At 48.2% G+C, this 26812-nt stretch overlaps 1 protein-coding gene across 4 annotated transcripts in view; it reads left to right on the top strand.

The window, feature by feature from the left end:
- Positions 1-26812, top strand: part of Clstn1 (calsyntenin 1) — a 65777-nt gene that overhangs the window by 24865 nt on the left and 14100 nt on the right. For 2 of the 4 annotated variants that reach the window (XM_057783942.1, XM_057783939.1), the window contains exons 2-6: positions 8198-8320; positions 20564-20593; positions 21638-21833; positions 23793-24001; positions 26570-26719. In XM_057783942.1, coding sequence (XP_057639925.1) covers positions 8198-8320; positions 20564-20593; positions 21638-21833; positions 23793-24001; positions 26570-26719 — 708 coding nt within the window. The remainder of the gene's footprint in view (positions 1-8197; positions 8321-20563; positions 20594-21637; positions 21834-23792; positions 24002-26569; positions 26720-26812) is intronic. The other 2 variants (XM_057783943.1, XM_057783940.1) reach the window with 1 other exon arrangement.

The following is a 26812-nucleotide window of genomic DNA, read 5'->3' as shown; positions in this document are numbered from 1 at the left end:
CTCCCCTACGTGACCTCTGATCCTGAGCTTCCTCTGATAGCAATTGTGATGGGTTCTCTGCTGGGGAGAAGGGCCCAGCCAACCCCAAAGCTGGTCAGTCTGAGGGCCTCAGCCTCCTCCTCCACGGTTGGGCCAAAGCTGCAGTCAGGAGCCGGCTTCCTTTCCTGCCAATCTGGGGTTCACAGCAGTGTGGCTCTTTGCTGTCCGAGGTTTGGTCTCTTCTGCCCTCAGCTTCAGGAATGAGTTTCCCAGTTTCCCTCCTTTGCTGGCTCCAGAGGCAACACCTGAGAGAGGTGTTTTTGCCTCAACCCCAACCCCCTTGACTCCTTTTCCTACCCTCGTGCTTAGTCCCCCAAAACCAGTTCTCGGCAGACAAAGTCAGCAGTCACTGTGGAATCTCAGAGGAAACTGGCCCCACCCACCTGAGTCAGGCAGCTGAGAGGTGAACTGCAAACATTAGGCACCAAGTTATGTACCCTTATGTATTCCGTACTCAGGTGAGAGCCTGTTCTGTTCCCAGAGATGCTGAAGCTTAGGATGTGGCTCCGGCATCTCTGCTCGAGTCTGTCCCCAGTCCAGGACACAAGGACTTCTGTGATCCCAGGGGCGCCTTTACCTGGACCTTCCCAGCCTACAGTCAAATCCAGAGGGAGATTTCTGATTTCCTCAACACTTCAGGTCGGCCTTCCCTGCACTCCTTCCTGTCATCTTTGACAGCTTCTGGAGAGGAGCGCACGGACCTTTGTCTTGTTTGCAGCACTTGGGTCCAGCTGCTGCTGGAGCAGCGGAAGAGATGCCCTGCCTGCTGCAGCTGGCCTCCGGGTGCTGGCTCACCTGCTGGAGCACGTTGATGAGACTGACGAGCCCTCCGGACACTGCAAGCTTTGTAGGACGCTCAGGAGACAGCCACACAGACCTTCAATCAGATGGTTTGGGTGGCTGCCTGCCCTGCTTTAGGACGAATTTAATATTGAGAAAAGTAGTTACATTGGAAACATAATATCTCCAGTTAATGTCACTGCAATGGCTTTTGTTCTAGAACAGTGTGAATGTTATAGGAAGGCACTGGAAAATGAAACATAACCTTTTATGGAGGGCCCAGTGGTAGAAAATTGAGCTAATGGGCAGCAGCTCCTGCTGCTGCTACTGCTGCCACTGCCTGGGATAGATTCATGCTTTGCCCAAAGCCACATCCTCACCACACTGTAAGCATTAAAAGAAAACTTGTTAAGCCGGATGTGGTAGCACAAGATTTTAACCCCAGCATCTGGGAGGTAGAGGCAGGCAGAATTCTGTGTGTTCTAGGCTAGCCTAGTCTACGTAGTGGACTTGGGTCTGCACGCTTGTAAGGCAAGCGCTTTGGCAACTGAGCCATCTCCCCAGCCCCTCACTGCTGTGTGTTGCAGAAGCCGAGACTTTGACATCACAGCTTAAGATAGCTCCTTGTGTCTCATCTTCGGTGTCTCTGCTTCCTGTCTCCTGTCCCTCAGCCCTGGCGGATTGCCTTCCCTCGCCTGCAGGGCCAGGCAGGGCGCTTCTGGCTTCTCCCCTCATCTCCCTCCTTTGCAGTTTGTGTGGGAGAAGCCCCGGGGGCCTCCTCTCCTGCTAGCCTCGCTTACTCTCCAGGCTCCCCACTCTCCCTTGCCTTGTCCTTTCTCGCGAGCCAGTCTGTCATAGTCATCCTACCCCTGTTGACAGCTTTCAAGCCCATGAGCCCCTGCAGGACCGGAGCTGACTGCTGTGTTTAAATCCACTATCACCCTCCTAGAGAATCCGCCCTCTTCCGAGCCGTGTCACAAGCTAGTGCTTTTCACAGACAGAGAAATTACAACTGTGTTTCTCGCTCCTCCCCTTGAATGCTTCAAGGAGCTGGAAATGACCTTGAATTCGTGATCCTTCCACCTCTAACTCCAGGTGCTTCTGTGGTAGGAGCATCTGTGTGTGTGCGTGCACGCACGAGTACTTGCGCCGGAGGTTGGCAGCAGCTGCCCGCTTTAATCACGTCTCTGTATATTGAGGCAGCGTGCGTCTCTCGCTGAACCTGGAGCTCACTGATCGCTAGTCTCAGGATTCTACAGTCTCCAAGGATCCCTTGTCTGTACCTCCGGGGCTGGGGTTGCAGGTGGGTGCTGTCCTGCTTTTTATCTGGGTGCTGGGGACCTGAACTCCATCCCTCATCCCAGCCCTTTTTCTGTGCTATTTGCTAAGAAAACCAAGTGCCGATGTGTGTGATTTCAGAATTTGTGGAACACTGTATTTTTATAATTTATACCGCTTAACACACATAAGTGACACAGTTGGATGTTTTAGAGTGTGCAAGTGGTTTTAATGTGGAAAATGTTACTCTTAATGAGGTGGATCCAAATCGCCTCTCTAGGGAAGAGGACTGGGATTTGCCCTAGAGGACTTCTGACACTGGCTGGAGACAAACCCTGGCTGACTTACCCAGGGAAGATTCTGGAGGGCAGCTCTGCACGTTTAATTAGCTTGTTTCTCTTTCACATTTCTTTATTTTCACTTTATGGATGTTTTGCCTGTGTGTGTGTAAGTGCACCAGGTGTGTGCGGCGCCCACAGAGGCCAAAAGAGTGGGAAGCACCGAGCTGCTTTAGTTTAGTTTTAGTGGGGGGAAATCACTGAATAATTTGAAAGCATTTTACGAAATCCGAGAGAGCGGCTGCATCCACTGAGCCTGTAGGTGGGGGTAGATTGAGGAGGAGCAGTGCCAGGTTCTTCAGCTTTCCCTTAGCACCGTCACTGTGTGGCATGCTCTTTCTTTGTTGAGTAGAAAGAATAAATCTAGAGCCGCCGTTCCCAGCCTTCCTTTAATGCAGCTCCTTGTGTTGTGGGACCCCCCCACACACACCATAGTTATTTTCTTTTCCACCTCTTAACTGTATGTAGTTTTGCTACTGTTACAAATTGTAACATAAACATCTAATCCAAGGCTGCTGTGAGGTCGCGACCCACAGGTTGAGAACCACTGTGCTAAAGGTTTGCATCTGGGGGTTCTTTTTAGCATGAGTTATGCTGATAGGAGTTTGAGGAATTGCTAGTTGCGGGGGGATGGTCCTGGGCTTGTCCCCCGGCCTGGGAGGAGGCCTAAGAATTGTGCTTACAGCTTTCAGAGGTTTGTGGCGGTTACCTAAGTGAGGTGGTTCATTCATCCCCTGCCAGCGCTTGCCTAGCATATGTGAGGCCCTGGATACCAAACCACCTCTGCAAAAAGAAAGTCCCCTTTGCCCCCGCACCCCACCCCATGCAGTTCTGCCAGGCAGAGCAGAATTTGCACAGTAGCCTCATTGATTCCTGATCAGGCCTCCCACCTTTTCTGCCCTCCTGTTCTTTTAAACTGCTGCCGGACATGGGGCACGTGCCTTTAATCCCGAAGTTCACTGTGCAGTCCTGGCTGGCCAGGAACTCCCTCTGTAGACCAGGCTGGCCTCAAACCCACGGAGATCCATCTGCCTTTGCCTCTGCCTCCCGAGTGCTGGGATTAAAGGTGTGCATCTCCATGTTTATATGTCTAGCTTACATGGTGGAATTTCAGTTCCTCAGGCTTTTGATTGACTCTTGACTGGTTCTGGTTCATAAGTTCTGAGAAGCAATGGCTTGTGTATCTCGGGAGGGGAAGATCTTGCTTGCTCTCACTTGACCTTTGGCAGGGGTGTAGGCGTCGGCAGCTGCCTTGGCATGTGGTCCTCATTTTGAAGCTGCCCTCACCCAGCGCTGGCTCACCAGCACTCTGCAAGGGCATTGTCAGCAGGGCTGAAGAGTTTTGGAAGGCAGACGCATTTCCATGTTTGTGCTCTGCCCAAGTGTGCCGAGAGCCCAGTACCCTGTAGCCTGCCTTCTGCACAGAGATGAAAGACTGCTGGAAATACATAGCTCTGAGAAGCTGAGGCCTGTGACATTCAGCTGGTTAGAAGGACCACAGATGGTCTGAGCTGAGCAGAATTTATGATTGGAGACAGGACTCAGTCTGAGTGTGTCTTTTGTTTTTACATTTTATTATTAATATTATTGGCGTGTGTGTGTGCGCGCGCACGTGCGCATGTACCACAATGTACATGTGGAGGTCAGAGGACAACATGCCAACCAGAGGATTTCTTTTTCCTTCCTTCCTTTCTTCCTTTATTTCTTTTTTTCTTGAGACAGGGTTTTTCCTGTGTGGCTCTGACTGTCCTGGAACTCAATTTGTAGACCAAGCTGGCCTTGAACTCAGAGATCCACCTGCTTCTGCCTCGTGAGTGCTGGGGAAATGTGTGCACCACCACCACCCAGCTTATTTTTATTAATTTAAATTGTGTGTATGTGTGTGTTTGTGTGTGGCTATGCACATATGAGCACAGGTGCCGCCGGGCGGTGGTGGCACACACCTTTAATCCCAGCACTCAGGAGGTAGAGGCAGGCGGATCTCTGTGAGTTCGAGACCAGCCTGGTCTACAAGAGCTAGTTCCAGGACAGGCTCCAAATCTACAGAGAAACCTTGTCTCGATAAACCAAAAAAAAAAAAAAAAAAAAAAAAAGAGCACAGGTGCCCCTGGCAGAGGATCACCCTGGACCTGGAATTCGGTCTGTTGTAAGCTGCCTGACAGAGTGTTGGGAGCCAAACTCAGGTCTGCAAGAGCAGTTCCTGCTCTTACTGGAGAGTTATTGTGAGTCTCCAGCCCCGAGAATGCGTCTTCTGCATTTCCAGTTTGCAACCGTGCAAATGCTCTCCCGTCAGCTTTCTGTTGCTGTGAAAAGTGCATGAGAAAATCCCCGTACACGAAGAAGGGTATGTTGGTGGTCAGCCCGCAGCCTGTGGTCAGCCGGCTCCGCATTCTGGGCCTGTGGAGACCCGTACACCACTGCATGGAGTGTGTAGTGGAGGCTGCTTACTTAGTGGATGGGAAACAGAGAAAATAGTGAGCAGGAGAGAGAGGGAGGGGCCCACTGTCCTGGCCACACCCCCAAAAGACCTACCTTCCTTCCATCTGGTCCCTCTCCTAAAGGTTCCACCACCTCCCAATAGCACCTCAGGCCGGGGAGCAAGTTAGAGCGTCTGGACCTTTGGGGACACTCACTATCCAAACTGTACCAACCTGTTCACTGTTCTGAATTATATTTTACACTCTGTGCATGAGTGTTGCGTGTATTCTGCACACCCAAGTGTGTGCTGGTGCCCACACAGAGGGCAGAAAAGGGTGTCCGGTCCCCTGGAGCTGGAGTTATGGATGGCTGTGAGTCACCATGTGGCAAGAGTGAGAAATTCTCCTAACTGAACGAGAATCAGAGAATTTACTTCATTGTTTATCATGAATATTTATTTATATTTGACAAATCTCACTATGTAGCCCTTGCTGGCCTGGAACTCACGGTGTAGTCCAGGCTGACTGACCTTGAACTTGCTGTCCTCTGTCTCCTGAGTTTGCAGAAGTGGGCCTGTGCACTAGCTATTAGGGACTCGAAGTCTTGCTGCTCTTGCCAGCTCTATCATCTTCATGGGGGCTGCTGATTCTCCTTTAGTGACTAGGGGATGGGCTAGAGGATATTTATTTGTTTTAACTTATTTATTCTTCGTGGCTTTCTCATCATGTAAAGTTTATTTTTTTAAATCAAGCATAACACCCAAGCACCTGCTGCCACCTTGTGGCAGTATCCCAGGGTTGCGGCGTCTTTTGATGGACCATAATTCAGTTTGTCTTGGATTGAAGTGTACAGTGTGACCAGCCTAGGTATTTGGAAGCAGGAAGCATACATCAGAGTTTCTACTTATAAAGGATAGAAAGTAGACGAGAAAGCTGTGCAGTGTGTGGTTGACGGCAGGAGCCCTGTAGCGAGCACACCGTGACTCCGAAACCAACCTGCCGGCGTCTCTTGCTTCTGCGACTGAGGCAGGAGAACAGCCTTCTTTAGCCCACAGAATTGGGATGTGCCTGGGACAAAACTTTCATACTTGAAGTTAACCCAGAGGTTCACTGCTCATAATTATTTATTTTTATTTTATGTGCATTGGTGTTTTGCCTGCATGTCTGTCTGTGTGAGGGTGTCAGATCTTGGAGTTACAGATAGTTGCTAGCTTCCATGTGAGTGCTGGGAATTGAACCCAGATCTTCTGGAAGAGCAGCCAGTGCTCTTAACTGCTGAATCATCTCTCCAGCCTCCTTATAGTGACTTTTAAATCAAGTTTCTAACGGTTAAAATCTGAAGTCACAAATCATTTTCATCTGAGAGTAACTCCAGAAAGCCCCTCCACTCACCTGCAGCTTTGATTGCCAGTTTTGCTGTTTGAAATGTCGCTGGGTTTGATCTGGAGTGCAATGAAGTGAGCGAGGCGTAGGATTGTCGTGGCTGACGTGTTCCTGGACGTACAGCCCACAGTGTGTAGGACTATGTCATGGCTGACGTGTTCCTGGATGTACAGCCCATAGTGTGTAGGATTATGTCATGGCTGACGTGTTCCTGGACATACAGCCCGTAGTGTGTAGGACTGCATCATGGCTGACATGTTCCTGGACGTACAGCCCACAGTGTGTAGGACTATGTCATGGCTGACGTGTTCCTGGATGTACAGCCCGTAGTGTGTAGGATTATGTCATGGCTGACGTGTTCCTGGACATACAGCCCGTAGTGTGTAGGACTGCATCATGGCTGACATGTTCCTGGATGTACAGCCCACAGTGTATAGGATTATGTCATGGCTGATGTGTTCCTGGACGTACAACCCGTAGTGTGTAGGATTATGTCATGGCTGACATGTTCCTGGACGTACAGCTTAGTGTATAGGACATCATGGCTGACGTGTTCCTGGACGTACAGCTCAGTGTATAGGACGTCATGGCTGACGTGTTCCTGGACGTACAGCTCAGTGTATAGGACGTCATGGCTGACGTGTTCCTGGACGTACAGCCCGTAGTGTGTAGGACTGTCATGGCTGACATGTTCCTGGACTTACAGCCCATAATCTTCTGGTGGTTTTGGAGAGAGGATGATTACAGAAACATCAGTCACTTGTTTCTATAAATGTTTCATAATGCAAATTGAATGTGATGAAATATTAAAAATATCATTCATTAATTATTGAAAAGTTCAGTCTCTAGAAATGGCCATCTCTCATTACACTGCCAGCTCAAAGGAGCAATTGAGAAGTTTGGGAATTATTAAGCTAGAATGCTGGGATGGTGGTGGAATTAATCTCCACAGAGTTATTTTCTACTCTGAAACTTGTTAACCATTTTCAGCTGCAGCCTGTCCATTAAGGTGGCAGCCTGTCCACTCCGCTGGGACGTGACAGGCACCCTGCATTTTGCTTTGCTTAATAATTTTATGCTTCTGTTGTGTTGGAAAAAATCAAGGTGATATCCTAAGAGTTTTATGGACTCAAATACTGGAATAAAAATTCAATTTTAATTTATTATGCCTGTAATTAGTAAAACAGAGTATTAATACATGTTTGTGTCAAATGTTACTATTAACTGCAAGGCAAGCTAATGGTTTGCGTTGTAGGATGAAAGATTGACATGTGATTCAGTGGTGTGCGGCTGTGAGCCCAGCGATTTGGGAGGCAGAAGTAGGAGGATTGAATTTGAGGCCAGCCTGGGCTACATACCATGGCCCTGGGGGAGTGGGGGCACTAAGATTAGAGGGTGTTGAGACGTGACAGAGTGTCGGAGTTTGTGAGTGGTTTTCAGTGCCATTTACCTCCCCCAGGTGTGTCCCAGCTTCCTTCCCAGTGCGGTTTATGTGAAAAGCTTCTGGGAAGAGCCTGGGGTCTCCCAGTGGGTGAACTGCCCAGCTCATTGCGCAGCAGAGTTGCCCTCTGTCTGATGAACCCTTTGATAGAAGGCTGACCCGTGCTGCTTGTAAGCTTTTCCTGATTCTGTCAGCGCCAGCAGCCATCCCTGCTGCTGCATGGGGAGGAGGGTGGCTCTGCTGACCTGTGTGAGTCATCCTCGTCCTCAGAGCTCCTGCCCCAGGAGTAGCCTGTGGCACGGAGTCCATTTTTGTCTCCCTGATCTGGGCTAGATTTCATGTGGCCTCTTCCAGTAATGACATCCTCATTTTTCCAGAGGCTCCATCTCTTTTGACCTCGTTGATTTGTGTGCCGTGGCCTTTCCTCACACGTGTGTAGCCAGCCGGCGTTCGTCCTCAAAGGTGGCTGAGGGTTAGAGCTGCCCTAATCTTACCTAATTTCTCCTTTTCTCCCGATGCAGTTAATAAGCACAAGCCGTGGCTCGAGCCCACCTACCACGGGATAGTCACCGAGAACGACAACACGGTGCTGCTGGACCCTCCCCTCATCGCCCTGGATAAAGATTCACCGCTGCGTTTTGCAGGTACGGTGGCCAGCTGTTCTCTGTGGCAAGCTTAGCCTGGGTAGGAAGCAGCTTCCATCTGCCTGGATGACTGGACCTTTCAGGAAGGGTTTCGGTGGCTGAGGGCTGCTTGTGGCTCCAGGCACCACATGTTCTCTAACAGCCGGGTAGCTGAGCAGAGCTGTTTTGCTATATATTAATGCAAGCTGGCATCAAACTTGTTGTCCTCCTGCCTCAACTTTCTGAGGGCTGAGGTGGCAGGCATAACACCCCACTTACTAAAGTTAATAAATGTTTAATTTGAGTTATTTTATAAGACTGTATTCTGTGTCTTCACAGAGAAAAATCTGTAGGATAACATCAGAGGTTTTGGTCGTGTGGTAATTTTCCTACATTGCTAACATTTAGTGGTATTTTCCAGTCAGGTCTGTTCTTGCATCGTGTCAGCCTTGGCTGGTGGAGGGCTGTCCTTTCTCAGTCCCAGAGTCAGATACACATGCACATGTGTGGCTGTGTCAGGTTTTAAAGTTTTCTTTTTTTTTCCTTTTTTCTTTTTTTGATACATTAGCAAGGAGAAGAGGGTGTTTGTTTGTGTGTTTGTTATGTATGTAGTAGTCTGTCTGCATGTGTGCCTGCAACCAGAAGAGAGCACCAGATCTCATAGATGGTTGTGAGCCACCGTGTGGTTGCTGGGAATTGAACTCAGGACCTCTGGAAAAGCAGTCAGTGCTCTAACCACTGAGCCATCTCTCCAGCCCTCTTTTCAGTTTTTTAAAACCATATATATATGTATGAGTGTTTTGTCTGCACATGTGTGCAGGTGTGTTAGGCCGGAAGAGGATGTCAGATCTCCTGGAACTGTAGTTAGAAATGATTGTGAGCCACCATGTGGGTTCTAGGAATCAGAACCGAGTCCTCCACGAGAGCTCTTAACCACTGAGCCATCTTCTCCAGCCTGTGTCAACCTTTTGTGTGGGTTTTGAGAATCCAAACCACAGGTGGTCAGGCTTCATCAAACTCTTTCCCCACTGAACCATTCCCCAGCCCCAAACAACCTTTTGCACATGAGTGCAGGTTCCTACAGAGGCCAGGAGAGAGTTGGATTTTGAAGCCAGAGTTCTAGGTACCCAGCTCCACTGTGGTTTTTAAGTAATCACAGTTGCTTCTTCTGTATGTGACATTTAGAGCTATATCACAGCTCTAGTGTGGTTGCCTAGAATGTGTTTTGAGTGGATTTATATACATTCCTGCATTTTAAGTGATTTAGAAGCCCAGGGAGATGATTGAGTGGTTCAATTCCCAGCACCCACCTAGGGGCTCACAGCTGGACCTCCAGGTCCAGGGAATACAACCCCCTCTTCTGGCCTCTGAGGGCACCAGGTGCACTGACACATGAGGGAAACATAATATATGTAAAACAAAAACAAAATGTTTAAAAAAAATAAAAATAAATTTAAAAGAGAGAGAGGGTAGTAACTCAGGCTGGGAATGAACTTGCTTAGCAACACAGACCTCAAATTCAGAGCCCAGAACCATGTGACATGCTTTTAATCCCCTCATCATTCGTGAGGTGGAGGCAGGAGGATTAAACTGTCAGGGTCATCCTCTGATACATAGTAAGTTTGAGGAAGGCCAGCCTGAGCTACATGAGACCCTTTCTCAAGACATAGCAAAGAAATGACTGAAGCCCTGGGTTCTGCGTTCATTGCCTCCGGCCTTTTACCAAGCCAGCTGTGTGTGGCCTGTGTGTGGGGCTCAGTCCTACCACACAGCTAAGAATACATTTGCGCCTAAGCATCAAGAATAGAATCCAGGCACCACTCCAGGTGCTTTATAAATAAAAATTTGTATTTAATTCTCTGCCACTTGAAGTAAGAATGTTTTCTGCCAGCCTCATTTTAAAGAGAGGAAGCTCAGGGGCTGGAGAGCTGACTCAGTGGCTAAGAGCACAAGCCGCTCTTCCAGAGGACCCGGGTTTGTTCCCAGCACCTACGTAGTGGCTCATGACCACTGTCTGTAACTCAAGTTCCCAGAGATTTGGTGCCTAGACATCTATGAAAGACAGTACTCACACACAAAAGATAAAAATATAGAAGTGTTTTTAAAGAGAGAAGGGGGGAGTTGAGGCCCAGAGCTGTTGAGCTTTCCACTCGGCCTTAGAGGTGAGATTCTAGCTCAGGCTGGACAGCGGACACTCTGTCACGGTGCTCTTTATAGCTGTAGAAAGTCAGGAAGGGAAGGGGACAGACTGGACCTCACGTCCTAACAGCCATGAAGAGAGCACTTTCCCTCTTCTCATGAGCTTGAGTTTACTTTTCTGTCCCCGATGATGTAAGAAGTCTTTCATTTATTATTATTATTTGGGTGAGTGTTGTTTGTTTGCTTTTTGTTTTTCTCTGTGTAGCCCTGGATGTCCTGGAACTCTCAATGGAGACCAGGCTGGCTGCGCACTCACAGAGATCCACCTGCCTCTGCTGGGAGTATAAGTGTGTGCCACCACCTAGTAAGATTTAATTTTGCTGCCAGCGGTGGTGGTGTATGCCTTTAATCCCAGCATTCACAAGGGAGACAGAGACAGGTCTACAGAGTGAGTTCTAGGACAGCCAGAACTATACAGAGAGACCCTGTCCTGAAAAAAAAATTAATTTTATTATACCATTTATCAAATGTATTTGGAATGAAGCAATACCTATAATATTTCATGGTTTTAGGAGTCCTCAGTTCTTTTTTATTGACATATAAGTTGAGATAAACTATTCAGAGATGCAGTGTAGAACCAAACCATGGTGTAATTAGACTGACCTGCAGTTGACCCGAGTCACCCTTAACCACTCATATATTCCTTTTTTGTTTTGAGAGGGCGAGAAGGTCTCACTGTGCAGCTCTGGTTGTCCTGTGTAAACCCAGACTGCACGTTCGTTTCCCGGCCCCTATATTAATTACAACACTGTTTCACCAGTGGCTCATGCATATTTCTAGTTAGCTTTTACATCTTAAATTAATCCATTTCTATTAATCCATGTATCGCCATGAGACTGTGGCTTACCAGTAAAGTTCCAATGTCCTTGGGCAGCTATATGGCGTCTCTCTGACTCCGCCTACTCTCTCTATATCTCTGTTCAGATTTTCTACCTGGCTTTACTCTGCCCTGCCATAGGCCAAAGCAGCTTCTTTATTAACGTAATAAAACATGCACAGCATACAGAGAGGAATCCCACATCGGTCCTGGAACTCACTATGTAGATCAGTCTGGCTTCTAACTCAGAGATTTGCCTGCCTCTGCCTCTTGAGTGCTGGGATTAAAGGTGTGTGTTCTATACCTGATCTTTTTTCTTTTTCTTTTTTAAAATATGTAATTCATGAACCAGAAAAGTCAGCCTTTGTAATCCACTGAATTTTAAAAAACCGTGTTCACAAGACTGTTCACCCATCAACCCCTCTCCTTTTAAAGCATTTCAGCACTCCAGGAAGCAATCACCACCCCAGTTCACGGCCCTCCACAGTGCCCTGGTTCATGGCCCTCCACAGTGTCCTCTCAGCCCCTGGCAACTGCCATAGGTTTGCCTGTTCTGGCTGCTTTCCCATAAGGTTATCTCCGGTGTTTAGTAACTGCTGTTGATTTCAGGGTTCTGTGGTGACATCCACCAGACCTCGTTCCTCTTAATTTCTGGGGAGCAGTCCTTGTGTGGACAGGCCACATTCTGGTTTTCCCCCATCCATAGGTAGACGTTCACATTTTTCCACTTTGGCTGTTTTGTGGATGTGTACTCCTGACGGCAGCAGGGGTTTTGACCTTTTGCCTGGGGCCTGAACAGGTATATGGGATGTGGAAAGGAGCACCTGCCGTGCCTGGCCATCATATCCCAGAATGTCACCCTGGTGAGGCTGAGCAGACAGGCTTATGAAGAACAGGCTTTAGAGCCAGTGGGTAGCACTTGAACCCTGGCCATGCAGCCTTCAGCCAGTTACTTACCCCACAGTTTCATCCTCTGTGAACATAGAGCAGTTTAACACCTGGGGGCGGGGGGTAACCCTGTCTCAAAAAAATAGGGAAAAACCCCCAAATTTTAACACCCTTCAGCTTGGGGAATATTAGTTTGTGTACATGTGTCAGAGAGCTTAAATTCCCAGCTGTGCACTGGGCGGTAGCTAGGGTAGAGCACTTGCGTAGTGTGGTGTAGGTCGACCCTGACCCCCTCACACACCAGAGATAACAATAGAACAAACCCATCTAAAGCAGTGGAGCCTTGCCTGGTCCAGAGTGTGAGATGGGACGTCTGCTGCTTCCGTGTTAACAGTGAAATCCTATTTAATGTTCAAAAAAATACGTTTGCAGGCCAGCAAAATGGTTTAGCAAGTAAAGGCACTTGCCACCAGTCTGGGTTCCTCATCTGTGGTGGAAGGAAAAAGTGGACTCCTATACTGTCCTCTGACATGCACACACATGTGTGCACACGTGCACACGCACATGTTCACACACGTGAACAGAGAAGAGAGAGAGAGAAATAGATAAATGTAATTTTGTATTGTTTTGTTTTGATCTTCTTAGTCTTGGCTGTCCTGAAACTCACTCTGTAGAGCAAACTGGCCTCAAACTCACAGAGATCTGCTTGCCTTTGCCTCCCAAGGGCTGGGATTAAAGGTGTGCTCTACCACACCCAGCAATAAATGTAATTTTTAAAGATGTTAATGTATATTCTTCAATTTAGTATTATGTGGGAAATAGGTTTCTGTCTTTTTATATAAGTCTTCCGTGTCCGATTTCCTCACAGTTCCTTCAAATTATTTTTGTGTTGGAGCAAGGCCAGACATAGACTTATTCTGGGATCGTTTTGGCAATGAGTTTGCTGTCTCAACGTGACTGGAGATGGCTATGAGCTCATTGTCAGTGAACTGACAGTTCCCAGCTTGTTGTGGGGCTCTTTGTGGACCACTTGTCCTTACTGCTTCCGGAAGTCAGGTGCCAGCACTGGTGTCATTTCCTGGGTAGGGAAACTGACTCAAGGTGCGTCTGTCACTCACACAGCAGAGATGATGACCTTGTCCATTTTTGTCCTTAGTACCCTCGCTAGATCAGTGCTTGGAACACACCGGCACCCCATGCATGTAGGAGAGGACAAATGAGTTTAAGCCACACATCACTGATATTAGAATTGCCAGACAGCCTGGATTTGCTGTGCTGGCTCTCCGAGAACGTTCTGGTTTGTGGTCCCAGCCCCTTATGGGGTGTGTGTAGGTAAGCGCTGAGCTCACATGACAGCGCTCTGAAGCAGACACATGTGTGATACGGATCATCTTATCCTTGACACCTCTGGTATATGTTGTCAGTATCAGACACGTGAGCATACACGGCCAGGTCTAGGTTGTTTCCTTGGGGTGACCTAAGTTGGTTTGAAGGAAGGAAATGCACCAGTTTGCTGAGGATCCCTGCTGTGGGCGTCATCTTCTTAGATGATGACAGTTGGTGACTCCCTCTCTTTGCCAGTCTTCTTCTTTCTTTTTTTTTTTTTTAAAGGTTTATTATTATGTTTGCTTCTGGCTATTCTCAAGTCTCTTTCTCTGGCCTACAGTCAAGTGTGAGTGTTTTGCCTGCGTGTGTGTATAAGCAGCACTTAGTGCCTGGTGCCTGCAGAGGTCAGAAGGGGGCATCAGATCCCCTGGAACTCACAGACACTTGTCTTTCAAGAATTCTTTAGGGAAGAAAATTTCCCTTGGCAATATTAGAAAATCTTAGAGTGGAATAAAAGGAGAGAGAGAGAGATTGGTGGCGAGTGATGGTGGGCACAGCCTGGCTGGGTTCTGGCTGGCATGGCTGGGATTCTGATTCTCCACAGAAAGACAGGGTTTTAGGAGGTCTGCTGCAGCGCAGTTATGTGGAGTCTGCATGGAACAGGAGGGGCCAGGGCCTGGAGGAAGTGGCACCGGAGGCGACTCTGAGAGGTTCTTCACTGTAGTGTGTGAGGTCTAGGGACAGCCGAGGGTCGTGATGCCAGTGTGACTCCATATGATGCTGGCAACGTCTGTGAATTGTGCATAAAATGGAGGAAGGATGGGGGGGGAGTCAGTGCCAACCAGACAAACAAATAAGCAAATAAACCAGTGGTTCTCAACTTGTGGGTCGCCACCCCTTTTTAGGGATCAAAGGACCATTGAAAAGCACAAATATTTATAGGTATGAAGTAGCAACAAAATAATTTTATGAAGCTAGGTGGTGGTGGTGCACACCTTTAATCCCAGCACTTGGGAGGCAGAGGCAGGTGGATCTCTGAGTTCGAGGTCAGCCTGGTCTACAGAGTGAGTTCCAGGACAGGCATCAAAGCTACACAGAGACGGGGCTGGAGAGATGGCTCAGAGGTTAAGAGCATTGCCTGCTCTTTCAGAGGTCCTGAGTTCAATTCCCAGCAACCACATGGTGGCTCATAACCATCTGTAAAGGGGTCTGGTGCCCTCTTCTGGCCAACAGTCATACACACAGACAGAATATTGTATACATAATAAATAAATAAATAAATATTTAAAAAAAGCTACACAGAGAGTCCCTGTCTCAAAAAATTAAAAACAAACATCAACAACAATAACCCCCCTATTTTATGGTTGGGGTCACCACAACATGAGTAGCTGTATTGAGGGGTCACAGCGTTAGGAAGTCTGAGAACCCCTGAAACAAACAGGCTTTAGCTCCTGCGAGAGTGGAACGTGAGTGACAAATCCAAGTTAAGGAGGGACGGGCCAGGAAGCTTTGTGGGAAGGGTCCCCATCGCTCAGTTGGCAGTGAGAGACTCCTTGCTGTGCTAAACAGGGACAGATACGAAGTATTGTGGGGGAAATCGAGTCATGCCTGGGACTTGCTGAAAAAATCCCCATGCAAGCCTGAAGATGGTAAGGATAAATGATGTTAGCTAAACTACGCACACACACATATACACCACACAAACAGAGACTCAGACAACAGACACACACACGTATACAACACAGAGAGAGACACACACATATACACCACACAGACACACACAGACACAGCAGACACACACACCACAGACACACATGCACAACACAAATAGACACACAACATATATACAAACACACCATACACCCACATATACACAATAGAGACACACATACACAACACAGAGAGACAGAGACACACTACACAGACACAAACATAACAGAGACACACACAGACACACCATACAGAGAGACATATATACACAACAGAGACAGAGACACACTACACAGACACAAACATAACAGACACTCACACACAGACACACCATACAGAGAGACATATATACACAACGCACACAACAGAGAGACATATACACAACACAGAGACGGAGACACACTTCACAGACACAGAGACACAAACACACAATAGTGACACACACAGACACATACACAATACACAGACACACCATACACCCACATATGTACAACAAAGAGTGATACATACACAACACACACAACACACACACATACACGACACAGAGAGAGACAGAGACACCACACACACACACAGAGGCCGCAGTTCCATAGAAAGCCCCATTAGCTAAAGCCAAGGTCCTCACCCCAGACTTAACTCCACTTCTTTTCTCTGTTGGTTTTCCCTGAATGTCCCTCCATACTTCCTGCTACTCTGCCTTCATTAGGCCGTCTCCACCCCCCCACCCCCCTCCACCCCGGTGCTCTTACTGGCTACTTGTCCCACCTTGTGTCCACAGCTGGACCCAGCTGCCTCATTAAAATCACAGCTATGGGCTAGATGAACAGATAACACGTGAGGCCGTTTGCTGGCTGCTTCTGCTGAAGCCCCCTGGGAACCCAGCTTGTGCAAGGGTAAACCCCTTCCCTGCTGTAGCAGCCAGCCAGCTGCTGAGGCTTCAGGTCACTGTAGGCAAAGGACCCAGCAGAGGGGCTTTGAATAAGCCCTGGAGGGTTTCTGAAGCCCCTTGGCGGAGCCCGCCACAGTAGCCAGCTGCAATACTCACAGTCAGTGGGGCTCTATGAGAAAGAGTTACACACATCCGCTGGTCTCATTATAGACCATCACATCAGCCTTTGGGAGGACAGCACAATGTTCTTACAAGTCATACATGTTCCTGTGTTCGTCAGCTGTGCCTCTGAAGGCACTCTTACAGGCTAGCCCCACCTCCCATCACACTGCAGAACAAGGTCATGTTTAAAACTGACATACCAATTCCCAGTCTTCCAGACAGACCTCCCTTCCGTATTCTTTCCCTGGGCAGGAGGAGGCAACATCAGGCTTAGTTTCTCAGTTATACTCTGACCCCATTGACCCTGCCTTTAAAGTTCCTCCCATATCTAGAGCTGTAGCACCTCAAATATACCTGATCTCATCTAAAATTCCCCAGAGGGGCTGGAGAAGATGGCTCAGGTTAAGAGCACTTGGCTGTTCTTGCAGAGGACCTGGGTTCCTAGCACCCATATGGCTCACAACCTCTTGTAACTCCAGCTCTGGGGTTCCAGCACCCACTCTGGCCTCCAGGACTGCACATCCGTGGTACACATAAACTCGTGCAGGCAAATATGCATGAACATAAAAAGATCAAGCAACAAGACAAAAGTGGCCTCCCAAACATGAACTTGACCATTTCTTGCCGTCAGGTCTGGTCCCCAGCATCTGTTGCTGAAGTGATCCAGGTACCGTGCTTGCCCAGGCAACCTTGTTTTAGCAGAGCCGAGGGAGGTCCCTTTCAGACCTTCATAATCCTGAAGTTCCATTTGCTGTAGGACAATGGTCTGTACCCTGTCACTTGTATTTTAAATAAACGCTGATTGGCCAGTAGTCAGGCAGGAAGTATGGGCGGGACAATGACAATTCTGGGAAGAGGGAAGTTTCCGTCTGCAGTTGTCACCCAGATGAAGACTGGGAACTGGGCAGGACCGAAACTTCAGACAACACCCATTCATCCAAGCAGCTGCTCGTTTCCTTCTCTCTTGATAGAAATTCTTGCATCACTCTGAGAGGATGGCATAGCAATGCTTCTGGGCCTTCTGTGGAGGCTGAGGCAGGAGGATAGCTTGAGCCCAGGTGTTCAAGACCAGCTTGAGCAACAGAGCAAAGCCCTGCCTCCATTTTTTCCCATTGCTTGAGAATAGAGTGTCCTCAGCCTGTTATTTGAATGTAGCCTCAGTGGCAGCAATCAGCATTTCATGCCAGGGGTCCTGTCTATTCACCGCAGGCCGAGTGGCCTTGCCAGGAACACAGGCTCACAAGATACAGAGCTGCCTGCCGCATTTGCCCTGTGCTCTGCAGCAAAGTGAAATCCAGTCAGAAATTGGAGCATTTACACTGAATCAAAGATTGGCAGTTGGGATCATCTCACAACATGTTTTTTCGTGCTGGGGAGAGGGCTCATCGGTTAAGAGCACACACAATTCCCAGGACCTATTTTGGGTGACTCACAGTCACTGTAACACCAGCTCTCCTGGGATCTGATGGCTCTGGCTCCCAGGACACCATTGCTCATCTGCATATACACATAAGTAGTGAGGATAGAGCTTTATAAAATAATACTAATAACCAAAGTATTTTCATACTCCAGTTTATTAGCCCGTTCTAGGATGCTGGTTGGCATCACTGCCACCTAGGTTCTAACTCAGGGTGTGTCTCTGTAATAGGGATCAATAAAGTTTTCCTTGAAGACCTCCACAGGGAATATTTAGGTTCTGTAGTCCATAGGGCCTATGGCAATGGTGTAATCGACAATGAACTTAGCCATCACAAGTGTGCAAATGAGAGCATGTCTGTGGTCCAGGCAAACATCATTGATGAAGACAGATGTGTGAATTTTAGTGTGTTTTCTCATGCTCTGAAATACTATTTAAAATGATAACAGTCAGCTAGGTGTGATGGGGTGCTGCTGTAATCCAAGTACCCAGGAGCCTAAAGCAGGAGGATTGTGGGCTGGCCTGGGCCACAGAGTAAATTTCAGGCTAGCCTGGGGGCTCATAGTAAGATCCTATCTCAGCTTGATGAAGTACTTTCAAAAAGGTAAAATCATTCTTTTAGTACACGGGCCTTTCAAAAAGAGGGGCAACCTGAATCTGGCCTTGATTCCATGGTCTGCAGAGTCTGGCCTCACGGCACCCCGGCCTTGTAGCCATGCAGGAGACCCTGCTATGGTGGTGGTCTGGGCTGTGTTCTCCATGCAGTGTTGTGAGCCCTGGGTGTCCCGTGTGGCTAAGAAACTGAAGATTTAGTGTTTATTTATTTAAATGAATTTTAGTTTAAATTTGACATTCCCCCGTGGCCAGCCTCTACCATGTTGGGCAGCCCTCATGATGGAGGAGGAGGCATGGATGGGCAGCTTCCTGCTGCACGTTCACTGGCTGGAAACGGCCTGAAGTTGCCATGTGGCTTTAGTGGCCGCAGATGTGTGCCGAGTGTTTGCTGTGCCAAGCAAGGTTTTAATCACCTTACATGTTTCAGCTCCCTAGATGCTTACTGTCAGTCAAGAAAACGGGTAAGCCACAGTCTCATATGTCAGTGGAGACAAGTGAGCATTAGGTTTTAAGGTTATGTGAAATTCAAGGCACAAAAAAAAACGATCCGCCAGACAGTGGTGGTGGCGCACATTTTAATCCCAGTACTTGGGAGGCAGAGGCAGGTGGATCTCTGTGAGCTCGAGGCCAGCCTGGTCTACAGAGCAAGTTCCAGGACAGGCTCCAAAGCTACAGAGAAACCCTGCCTCAAAAAACCAAAAGAAGGTGACGTTCTGTAATGCTACAATCCCAGAAGTGGCATCTTTTCTGTGGTGGGCACGGGATGACATCCAGTCACCAGGGTGGTCATCCCTGCATGGTTGTGATCTAGCGTCTGTTCATCTGTCACTCCGGTCACACACTTTAGACACAGCTGTCAGTGGGGCGAAGGGTTAACCCCTTCAGCTCCAGACTTTTGTTCTGTAAATCTCATGTTGAGTTGAATGTTTCTAGAATATTATTTGGAGAACTTGGTTTAAAAATAAGAATACAGGGCTGGGCAGTGATGGCACATGCCTTTAATCCCAGCACTCGGGAGGCAGAGGCAGGTGGATCTCTGTGAATTTGAGGCCAGCCTGGTCTACAAGAGCTAGTTCCAGGACAGGAACCAAAAAGCTACAGAGAAACCCTGTCTCGAAAAATCAAAAAAAAAAAAAAAAAAAAATAAGAATACAGGATAGATGTGGTGGCGCACGCCTTTAATCCCAGCACTTGGGAGGCAAAGGCAGGCGGTTCTGTGAGTTCGAGGCCAACCTGGTCTACAGAGTGAGACAATGTCTCCAAACAAACGAAAATACTTAGGTTTACTTATTGTCATCAGAAGAAAAGTCCTATGACATGTGGGGTGCCGGGAAACCCTAGCAGCATTCCACCCCAGAGTGAGTTCGGGTGCAGTTACCTAATAGCTTAGGTAAGCAGGGTTTAAAGTGGTGTGGGTGTGAGGACCGGGTGTTTCCTCCTTAACAGCTCTGGTAGCTGTCTACCGAGCGTGTGTTAGTGACATAACAGGTGTGCAGCTGTCTACTGAGTGTGTTAGTGACGTAACAGGTGACAGTTGTCTACTGAGTGTGTTAGTGACGTAACAGGTGACAGTTGTCTACTGAGTGTGTTAGTGACGTAACAGGTGTGCAGCTGTCTACTGAGTGTGTTAGTGACGTAACAGGTGACAGTTGTCTACTGAGTGTGTTAGTGACGTAACAGGTGTGCAGCTGTCTACTGAGTGTGTTAGTGACGTAACAGGTGTGCAGCTGTCTACTGAGTGTGTTAGTGACGTAACAGGTGTGCAGCTGTCTACTGAGTGTGTTAGTGACGTAACAGGTGTGCAGCTGTCTACCGAGTATTTGTTAGTGATGTAACAGGTGTGCAGCTGTCTACCGAGTATTTGTTAGTGATGTAACAGGTGTGCAGCTACCGAGTGTGTGTTAGTGACGTAACAGGTGTGCAGCTACCGAGTGTGTGTTAGTGATGTTACAGGTGTGCAGCTCCTGAGTGTGTTAGTGACATAACAGGTGTGCAGCTATCTACTGAGTGTGTTAGTGATGTAGCAGGTGTGTAGCTGTCTACTGAGTGTGTTAGTGATGTAGCAGGTGTGTAGCTGTCTACTGAATGTGTTAGTGATGTAACAAGTGTGTAGCTGTCTACTGAGTGTGTTAGTGACATGTCCAGTTCTTGTAAGAAATGTGTTGCACCTTTGACGATATCCTTGTTCCGTCTTCATCCTTTCTTGAATTACTGACATGGGTTTATCTTTTCTCCCTTTAGAGAGTTTTGAGGTGACAGTCACCAAAGAAGGTGATGAAGGGTTCTTTGTCTCCCTCTCATGAATATTAACCCACTAACTTGTTATAAAATTGGGAATCAGCCATTAAACGGAGCAACTGCCATGCTGTCCCCTTATTTATTCTCCTAGTTTTGTTTCATTTTTTTAAGTGTATTTATGGAAATTGTATGTAACCAGACCCTTGGTTAGAAATATCTAGAACTCAGACATCCATTTGAACTGCATGAACAGGACTTGCTTGGGACAGTTTTCTAGTCACTGAACCCGTGGAAGTGTGCAAGCTTCTTTTCACAAGAAATGGCTTTGCAGCTTCATATTGCGTCAGAGCATTAACCTTGTCCTCCCACGGGCATGCATGGAACCACGGAGCTTTTCAACCCAGACAGTTTAGCCGTACTGTTGTTGCCGGCTGGTGTTCCTCTCAGGTGAAGCCGGAACTGGGGAATCCAAGCAGATCCCTCCCTGTGGCAGACAGTGGATGTCAGCTGTTGAAATGGATGCCTGAAAACTTGGTATTTCTACCCCTCTTCTTTAGCAGTTTTTTTTGATTCCCTAATTTAGCCAGGCTCATTGCACAGGAAGACTTGATCTTTTTTTTTTCCTTGACAGAATTTCTATAATTACGATGCTGGTCCCACATGTCACACTTCTTCTCTCAACGCTTAACTGTATTTTATCCTCTCTCTGGTGCAAACCCAAAGAACCGCCCAGTGCTCAGACCGCCTGGGAGCCTGGTGTGCTCAGGCCTTGGCTGTTGCTTATGACGCCCTTGACCCTCGAGCCGTGGAAGTGCTCCTGTGGAATGCCTGTCTGTGCTCTCTCTCTTGTATCCCTGCATGAATGGATGCAAAGTAAACCAGTTGCTTGGAAAGCCAGAATCCGCTTCTACTAAAGTCCCAAAACTCACCCGTGTTAAAGCACAGTGCCCCCGCTTTGTCCACGGACCCTACAACCCCCTGGCTGCTAAGTTGTTGTCTATTTTCTTTGGGGGCGGGGGCAGCGCGCAGAAGGTTCATGGGGCAAGGCACACTAACCTGCTCTGCTTTACTCCCCAGGTGAGATTTGTGGCTTTAAAATTCACGGGCAGAATGTCCCCTTTGATGCCGTGGTGGTGGATAAGTCCACGGGGGAGGGACTAATCCGCTCTAAGGAGAAATTGGACTGTGAGCTGCAAAAAGACTACACGTTCACCATCCAGGCCTACGACTGCGGAAAGGGACCTGATGGCACTGGCGTGAAGAAATCTCACAAGTAAGTCGAGAGCAAAGAGAGCCGCCCAGTAGTGAGCGTGCATGGGGAGCGGCTGCGGGACCTGGTCCCGGTGCTCCGAGGTGTGAGATGGAGCAGGAAGAGTTCTGCAGGGTCGCAGACGGGTTGGAAAGGTCTTGAAGGGTGGACTCCAGCCTGGGTGTCCTCTTTTGTGTCTAACTTCTGGGAAGAGCCTGATGGGTAACATGTTTTCAGAAAGGAATGAGTGATTTTATCCCCCCGAGTATTCATGGTAAAGAAACTAAAGCCCCACAGCAACAGTGAGTGACATGTGCCTGCTACTGAGGCACTTGGAAGGCTGAGTTAGGAGGATCACAAAGTCAAGGACTGCCTGGGTAACATAGCAAGACTTTGTCTCTGGAGGGGACTGGGAGCAGGGACAGAGATAGACAGACAGACACACATACTCACACTCATCACACACAGCCCCATATTGAACTTTTTCCTGAGGAAAATGATTTTGTTATTCTTTTTGGTTTTTTTTCGAGACAGGGTTCTCTGTGTAGCCCTGGCTGTCCTGGAACTCACTTGGTAGACCGACCAAGCTGGCCTCGAACTCAGAGAAATCCACCTGCCTTTGTCTCTGAGTCCTGGCTGATTTTGTTATTCTTATCTTTTCTTGTAAACTCTAAATGCATAAGCTAGCTAACTTGTGGAGGAAGTTGACATGACCGGAGGTCACTATAACAGAGAGGGCTCTAGAAGAATGGGCGTAGAAGTCTAGACTTTTATCCCCTCAACACCAGACCAATTGAATGTTGCTCAGGCTTAGTTCCTTGGTACATTGCTAAGGAAAAGGGATGTGTGGGCAGCATGGGCGCCACATGGATGAGCCTGGATTGGGATGCTCTGAAAACAGGGTATGATGAACTAGTGGAAAACTTCTCGTTTTTACACAACATGACATCCCTTTGTTCATTTGAGAAGATTATGTTTGTGCTGAGGACGAAGCCTGGGCCTTGTGTATGTCAGATAAACACTTTGCAACAGGCCTATATTTCCAAAAGTTTATATTTTGACCAAAAAACCTGATCAGTAGGTAGCCCTTGAAGTCTATATAAGTGTCATTATTTGGAGATTGGTTCACTGGTACCCAGCTATGAACTTGGTAATGGCAGCTAGGAGTGTCTCTCCTATGCGTCTTCATTTGTGGAACCAGGACTGGAAGGTGTCCTCGTGGTGACCTCTTCCTGCTCTGTGACAGTAGGACAGAACTTGTTTCTACACGTGTGTGTGTGTGTGTGAGTGTGTGAGTGGGGGGGGGCAGGCAGACAGACTGTGCATGCATGTGTGTTCACAGATGTGTATGCCTGCATGTGGATATCCTGGGGTCCACTTGATGTACACATGCAGGTCTCTCCCATCTCAGGGAGTCTGGCTAGCCAGCTTGCCCTGCGTTCCTGTCCAGCCTCCCAGAGGAACCACCACACCGCTTCACATTTTCGTGGGTGCCAGAGCTCGGCACTCAGACTCGTGTGGCAAGTGCTTCATCCACTGAGCCATCTCTCTACCTCATTTGTTTTAACTCACACAGTGAGACCATTTCTCTATTTCTGACCCCTCTTCCTTTGGCTGTAAGTCTTTAAAATTCTGTGATAGTGCGTCTTGACATTATGACCAGAGACTAAGTAGTGTTTGCATTCCTCTCCCTTCCTCACGTCCTGCCCCACTTTGGAGGAAAATTCAGTCTCCTCTGCTGCATCATGGATTTTCTAAGCCTATTGCCTCAATTTTAGGGGACAGAAAAATTAGCCCAAGTCCCAATTTTAACTTCCTCGTGACTCCGTGCCAAATAAAAGAAATTGAATTTGGTTACATTTTGGCTTCACTGTAGGAAGCTCATGAAGCAGCATCAGGAAAGGGGAATGTAGAAATCGGCAGAATTGTTGCCTTTCGTGTAAAAGAACAGAGCCCCACACCAGCTTTCACCCCCTTGTCTAGGGCAACCGTCCACATCCAGGTGAACGACGTGAACGAGTACGCGCCTGTGTTCAAGGAGAAGTCCTACAAGGCGGCCGTGGTGGAGGGGAAGCAGCAGGGCAACGTCCTCAGGGTGGAGGCTGTGGACGCAGACTGCTCCCCGCAGTTCAGCCAGATCTGCAGCTATGAGATCCTCACCCCGGATGTGCCGTTCACCGTGGACAAAGACGGTAAGAACGGGGGAGCCTGGTGAGTCGGTGACGGTGGTTGGTGACCTGGGCTTCCCAGTGCTGGCCGAGCATCGGTGAGCCTGCAGGCTGCCCGGAGCCCTGCCTCGTGCATGTTTGACTTAACTCTGGAAGTTTAGGCTCTTTGGGACTCTCTTTCCCCTTTCCTACCCAAATCAAGTGACGGCCTTGTTTGACATGAACCTTCTCACTTTCATCCGTGTGCACCCGAATGTGTGGTTCCTTTAGGTACTTATTTTTTGTTCTCCATTTGATTGGAATCTTTTACTCCCCCTCCCCATCACCCCCCACTTTTGGTGGTGCTGGGGATCCAGTCCAGGGCTTTATACATGTTAAGCAAATATTCTCCCACTGGGCTACATTTCCGGCCCCTCTGCCACATCTTTAAGGTGAGCATTGATTGATTCATTCTTTGAGGAATCATTTCTGGTTATGTGTCTCTGTGTGGGTGTATGCACGTGAAAGCAGTTGCACACGGGAACCAGAGGTTTTGGATCCCCTGGAGCTGGAGTCACAGGCGCTTGTGAGCCCCTTGCTGTGGGTTCTGGGAGTGGAACTCTGATCCCCTGGAAGAGCAGTGTGTGCTCCTAACTGCTGAGCCGTCTCTCGCCCTCCTTTGTTTATTTCTGAGCCAGGTTCTTCCCATGCAGCCTCGGCTGGCCTCATGCCTCTTGTCCTCCTGCCTTGGCCTTCTGATTGCAGGGATTATAGCTAAGATGAGGATTCGCACTGCTTCTGCCAGAACCTTTCTCATGAGGAGCTGACAGATGCAATGCGAGAGCTCGACCTCTTTCTACCGGGACTGCTTCTTTGTTGTTTTGAGAGACAGGGTTTCTCTGTGTAGCCCTGGCTGTCCTGGAACTAACTCTATAGACCAGGCTGGCTTCGAACTCAAGAGATTCCCCCTGTCCCTGCCTTCCTAGTGCTAGGATTAAAGGCGTGCACCACCCCTGCCCAGCCATGGTAATAACATAAATTAGTGCGCACTGCAGTCTTTGATGGGATTGTGGCCGTGTGAAAGTTCGTAGGGTCTGGAGAGACGACTGTGGTTACAGCACTGGCTGCTCCTGCAGAGGGCCTTGTTCAGTTCTCAGCGCTCACATCAGGCTGCTTACAACTGCCTATAACTCTAGGTCCAAGGGCTCCAACACCCTCTTCTGGCATCTAAGGGAACCAGGCATGCAAGTGGTTTACATATACTGCAGGTACTCACACATAGACACAAAATAAAAGCGAATCTTAAAAAAAAAAAGACATTTTTCACTCACGTTTGAACAAAAGGATACCTCTTCCTAAGCAAGAGAACAAAGGGGGGAAGATTTTCTTCCCTCTCCCTCTCCCTCTTTTCCTCCCCCCTCCCTCCCTCCCTTCCCTTCCTTTTGGTGCTAGGGTAGTATCTGAGGTCGCACCTCGCAGATGGTAACTATGGGTCCTACTGAATCATACCTCAGCCGAACCTCAGTTAGTTTTTGGTTTGTTTGTTGAGGGAAGAGAGAATTTCTTGCAGTCCAGGTTAGCTTTGAACTTGGCATGTAGCTCAGGACGGCCCTGAACTTTTAATCTTCCTGCCTCCACCTCCCACATGCTGGGCTTACAGGTGTGTGCCCTACTCTTGGTAAGGAGTGCTGGCCATCAGAGCAGAATTGTGTCCCCAGCCCTCAACTTTGTTTTCTTTAACAAAATTAATCTTTCAGCATAAGTATTTAATGAAGCTTGACCTCATTGTTAGCATTTAAGGTATTTAAACTATTTGCCCTTATTTATTTATTTTTTTACTTATTTTTTTTTTGGTTTTTCGAGGCAGGGTTTCTCTGTAGCTTTGGTGCCTGTCCTGGAACTAGCTCTTGTAGACCAGGCTAGCCTTGAACTCACAGAGATCCGCCTGCCTCTGCCTCCCGAATGCTGGGATTAAAGGCGTGTGCCACCACCGCTTGGCTGCCCTTTTTTATTCTTATATGCAAAGTACTAAATGTTGATATAAAATCAGGGCAGGCGAGGCGGCTCAGGGAAAAATCACTTACCACATAACCTGATGACCCGACTTCAGCCCCCAGAGCCATGGTGGGAGGAGAGAACTCACTCTTAAAAGATATCCTTTGACCTCCACACATGTGAGGAGGCATACACATACACCCAATTAAAATGTTTCTAAAAAGCTGGCCGTGGTGGCACATGCCCTTAATCCCAGCCCTGGGGAGGCAGAGGTAGACAGATCTGAGTTCCAGGCTAGCCTGGCTTTCATGTGAGTCCCAGGACAGCCAAGGTTACATAGTAAGACCATGTCTCAAAAAAAATAAATAAATAAAAATAAAAAAACATTTAAAACCAGTATAGAAACTACAGGGATGGGGGCGGAGTACTCACTACACAGGAGGACTGACTGTGTGCTCACTCTGCGCTCGGACACTGGAGCATGGCCTCAGCGAGTTCTGCTGTCAAGGGGGATGGAAGAGTGTGTGCCCTCAGGACTGAGTTTATTTCAGGTCTTGTCAGCATCGCACAGCACAAGTAAAGATGGTTCTCATCGCTGCTTTCCTTCTCCTCCGCCAGGCTACATTAAAAACACAGAGAAGCTGAACTATGGCAAAGAGCACCAGTATAAGCTCACGGTCACGGCCTACGACTGTGGGAAGAAAAGAGCCACGGAAGACGTTCTGGTGAAGATCAGCGTTAAGCCCACCTGCAGCCCCGGGTGGCAGGGTGAGCTCCAATCTCTCTGCTTCCGCACCCATTCTGAAAATGTACGTGCCGTAGAAACAAACATGAGCTTTCTTTTTTCTCTCCTGCACCCAT

The sequence above is a fragment of the Chionomys nivalis genome, chromosome 11, assembly GCF_950005125.1.
Source record: "Chionomys nivalis chromosome 11, mChiNiv1.1, whole genome shotgun sequence".
Lineage (NCBI taxonomy): Eukaryota > Metazoa > Chordata > Mammalia > Rodentia > Cricetidae > Chionomys > Chionomys nivalis.
Note: the sequence above shows the minus strand (reverse complement) of the source record. Positions and strands in the feature narration are given on the sequence as shown.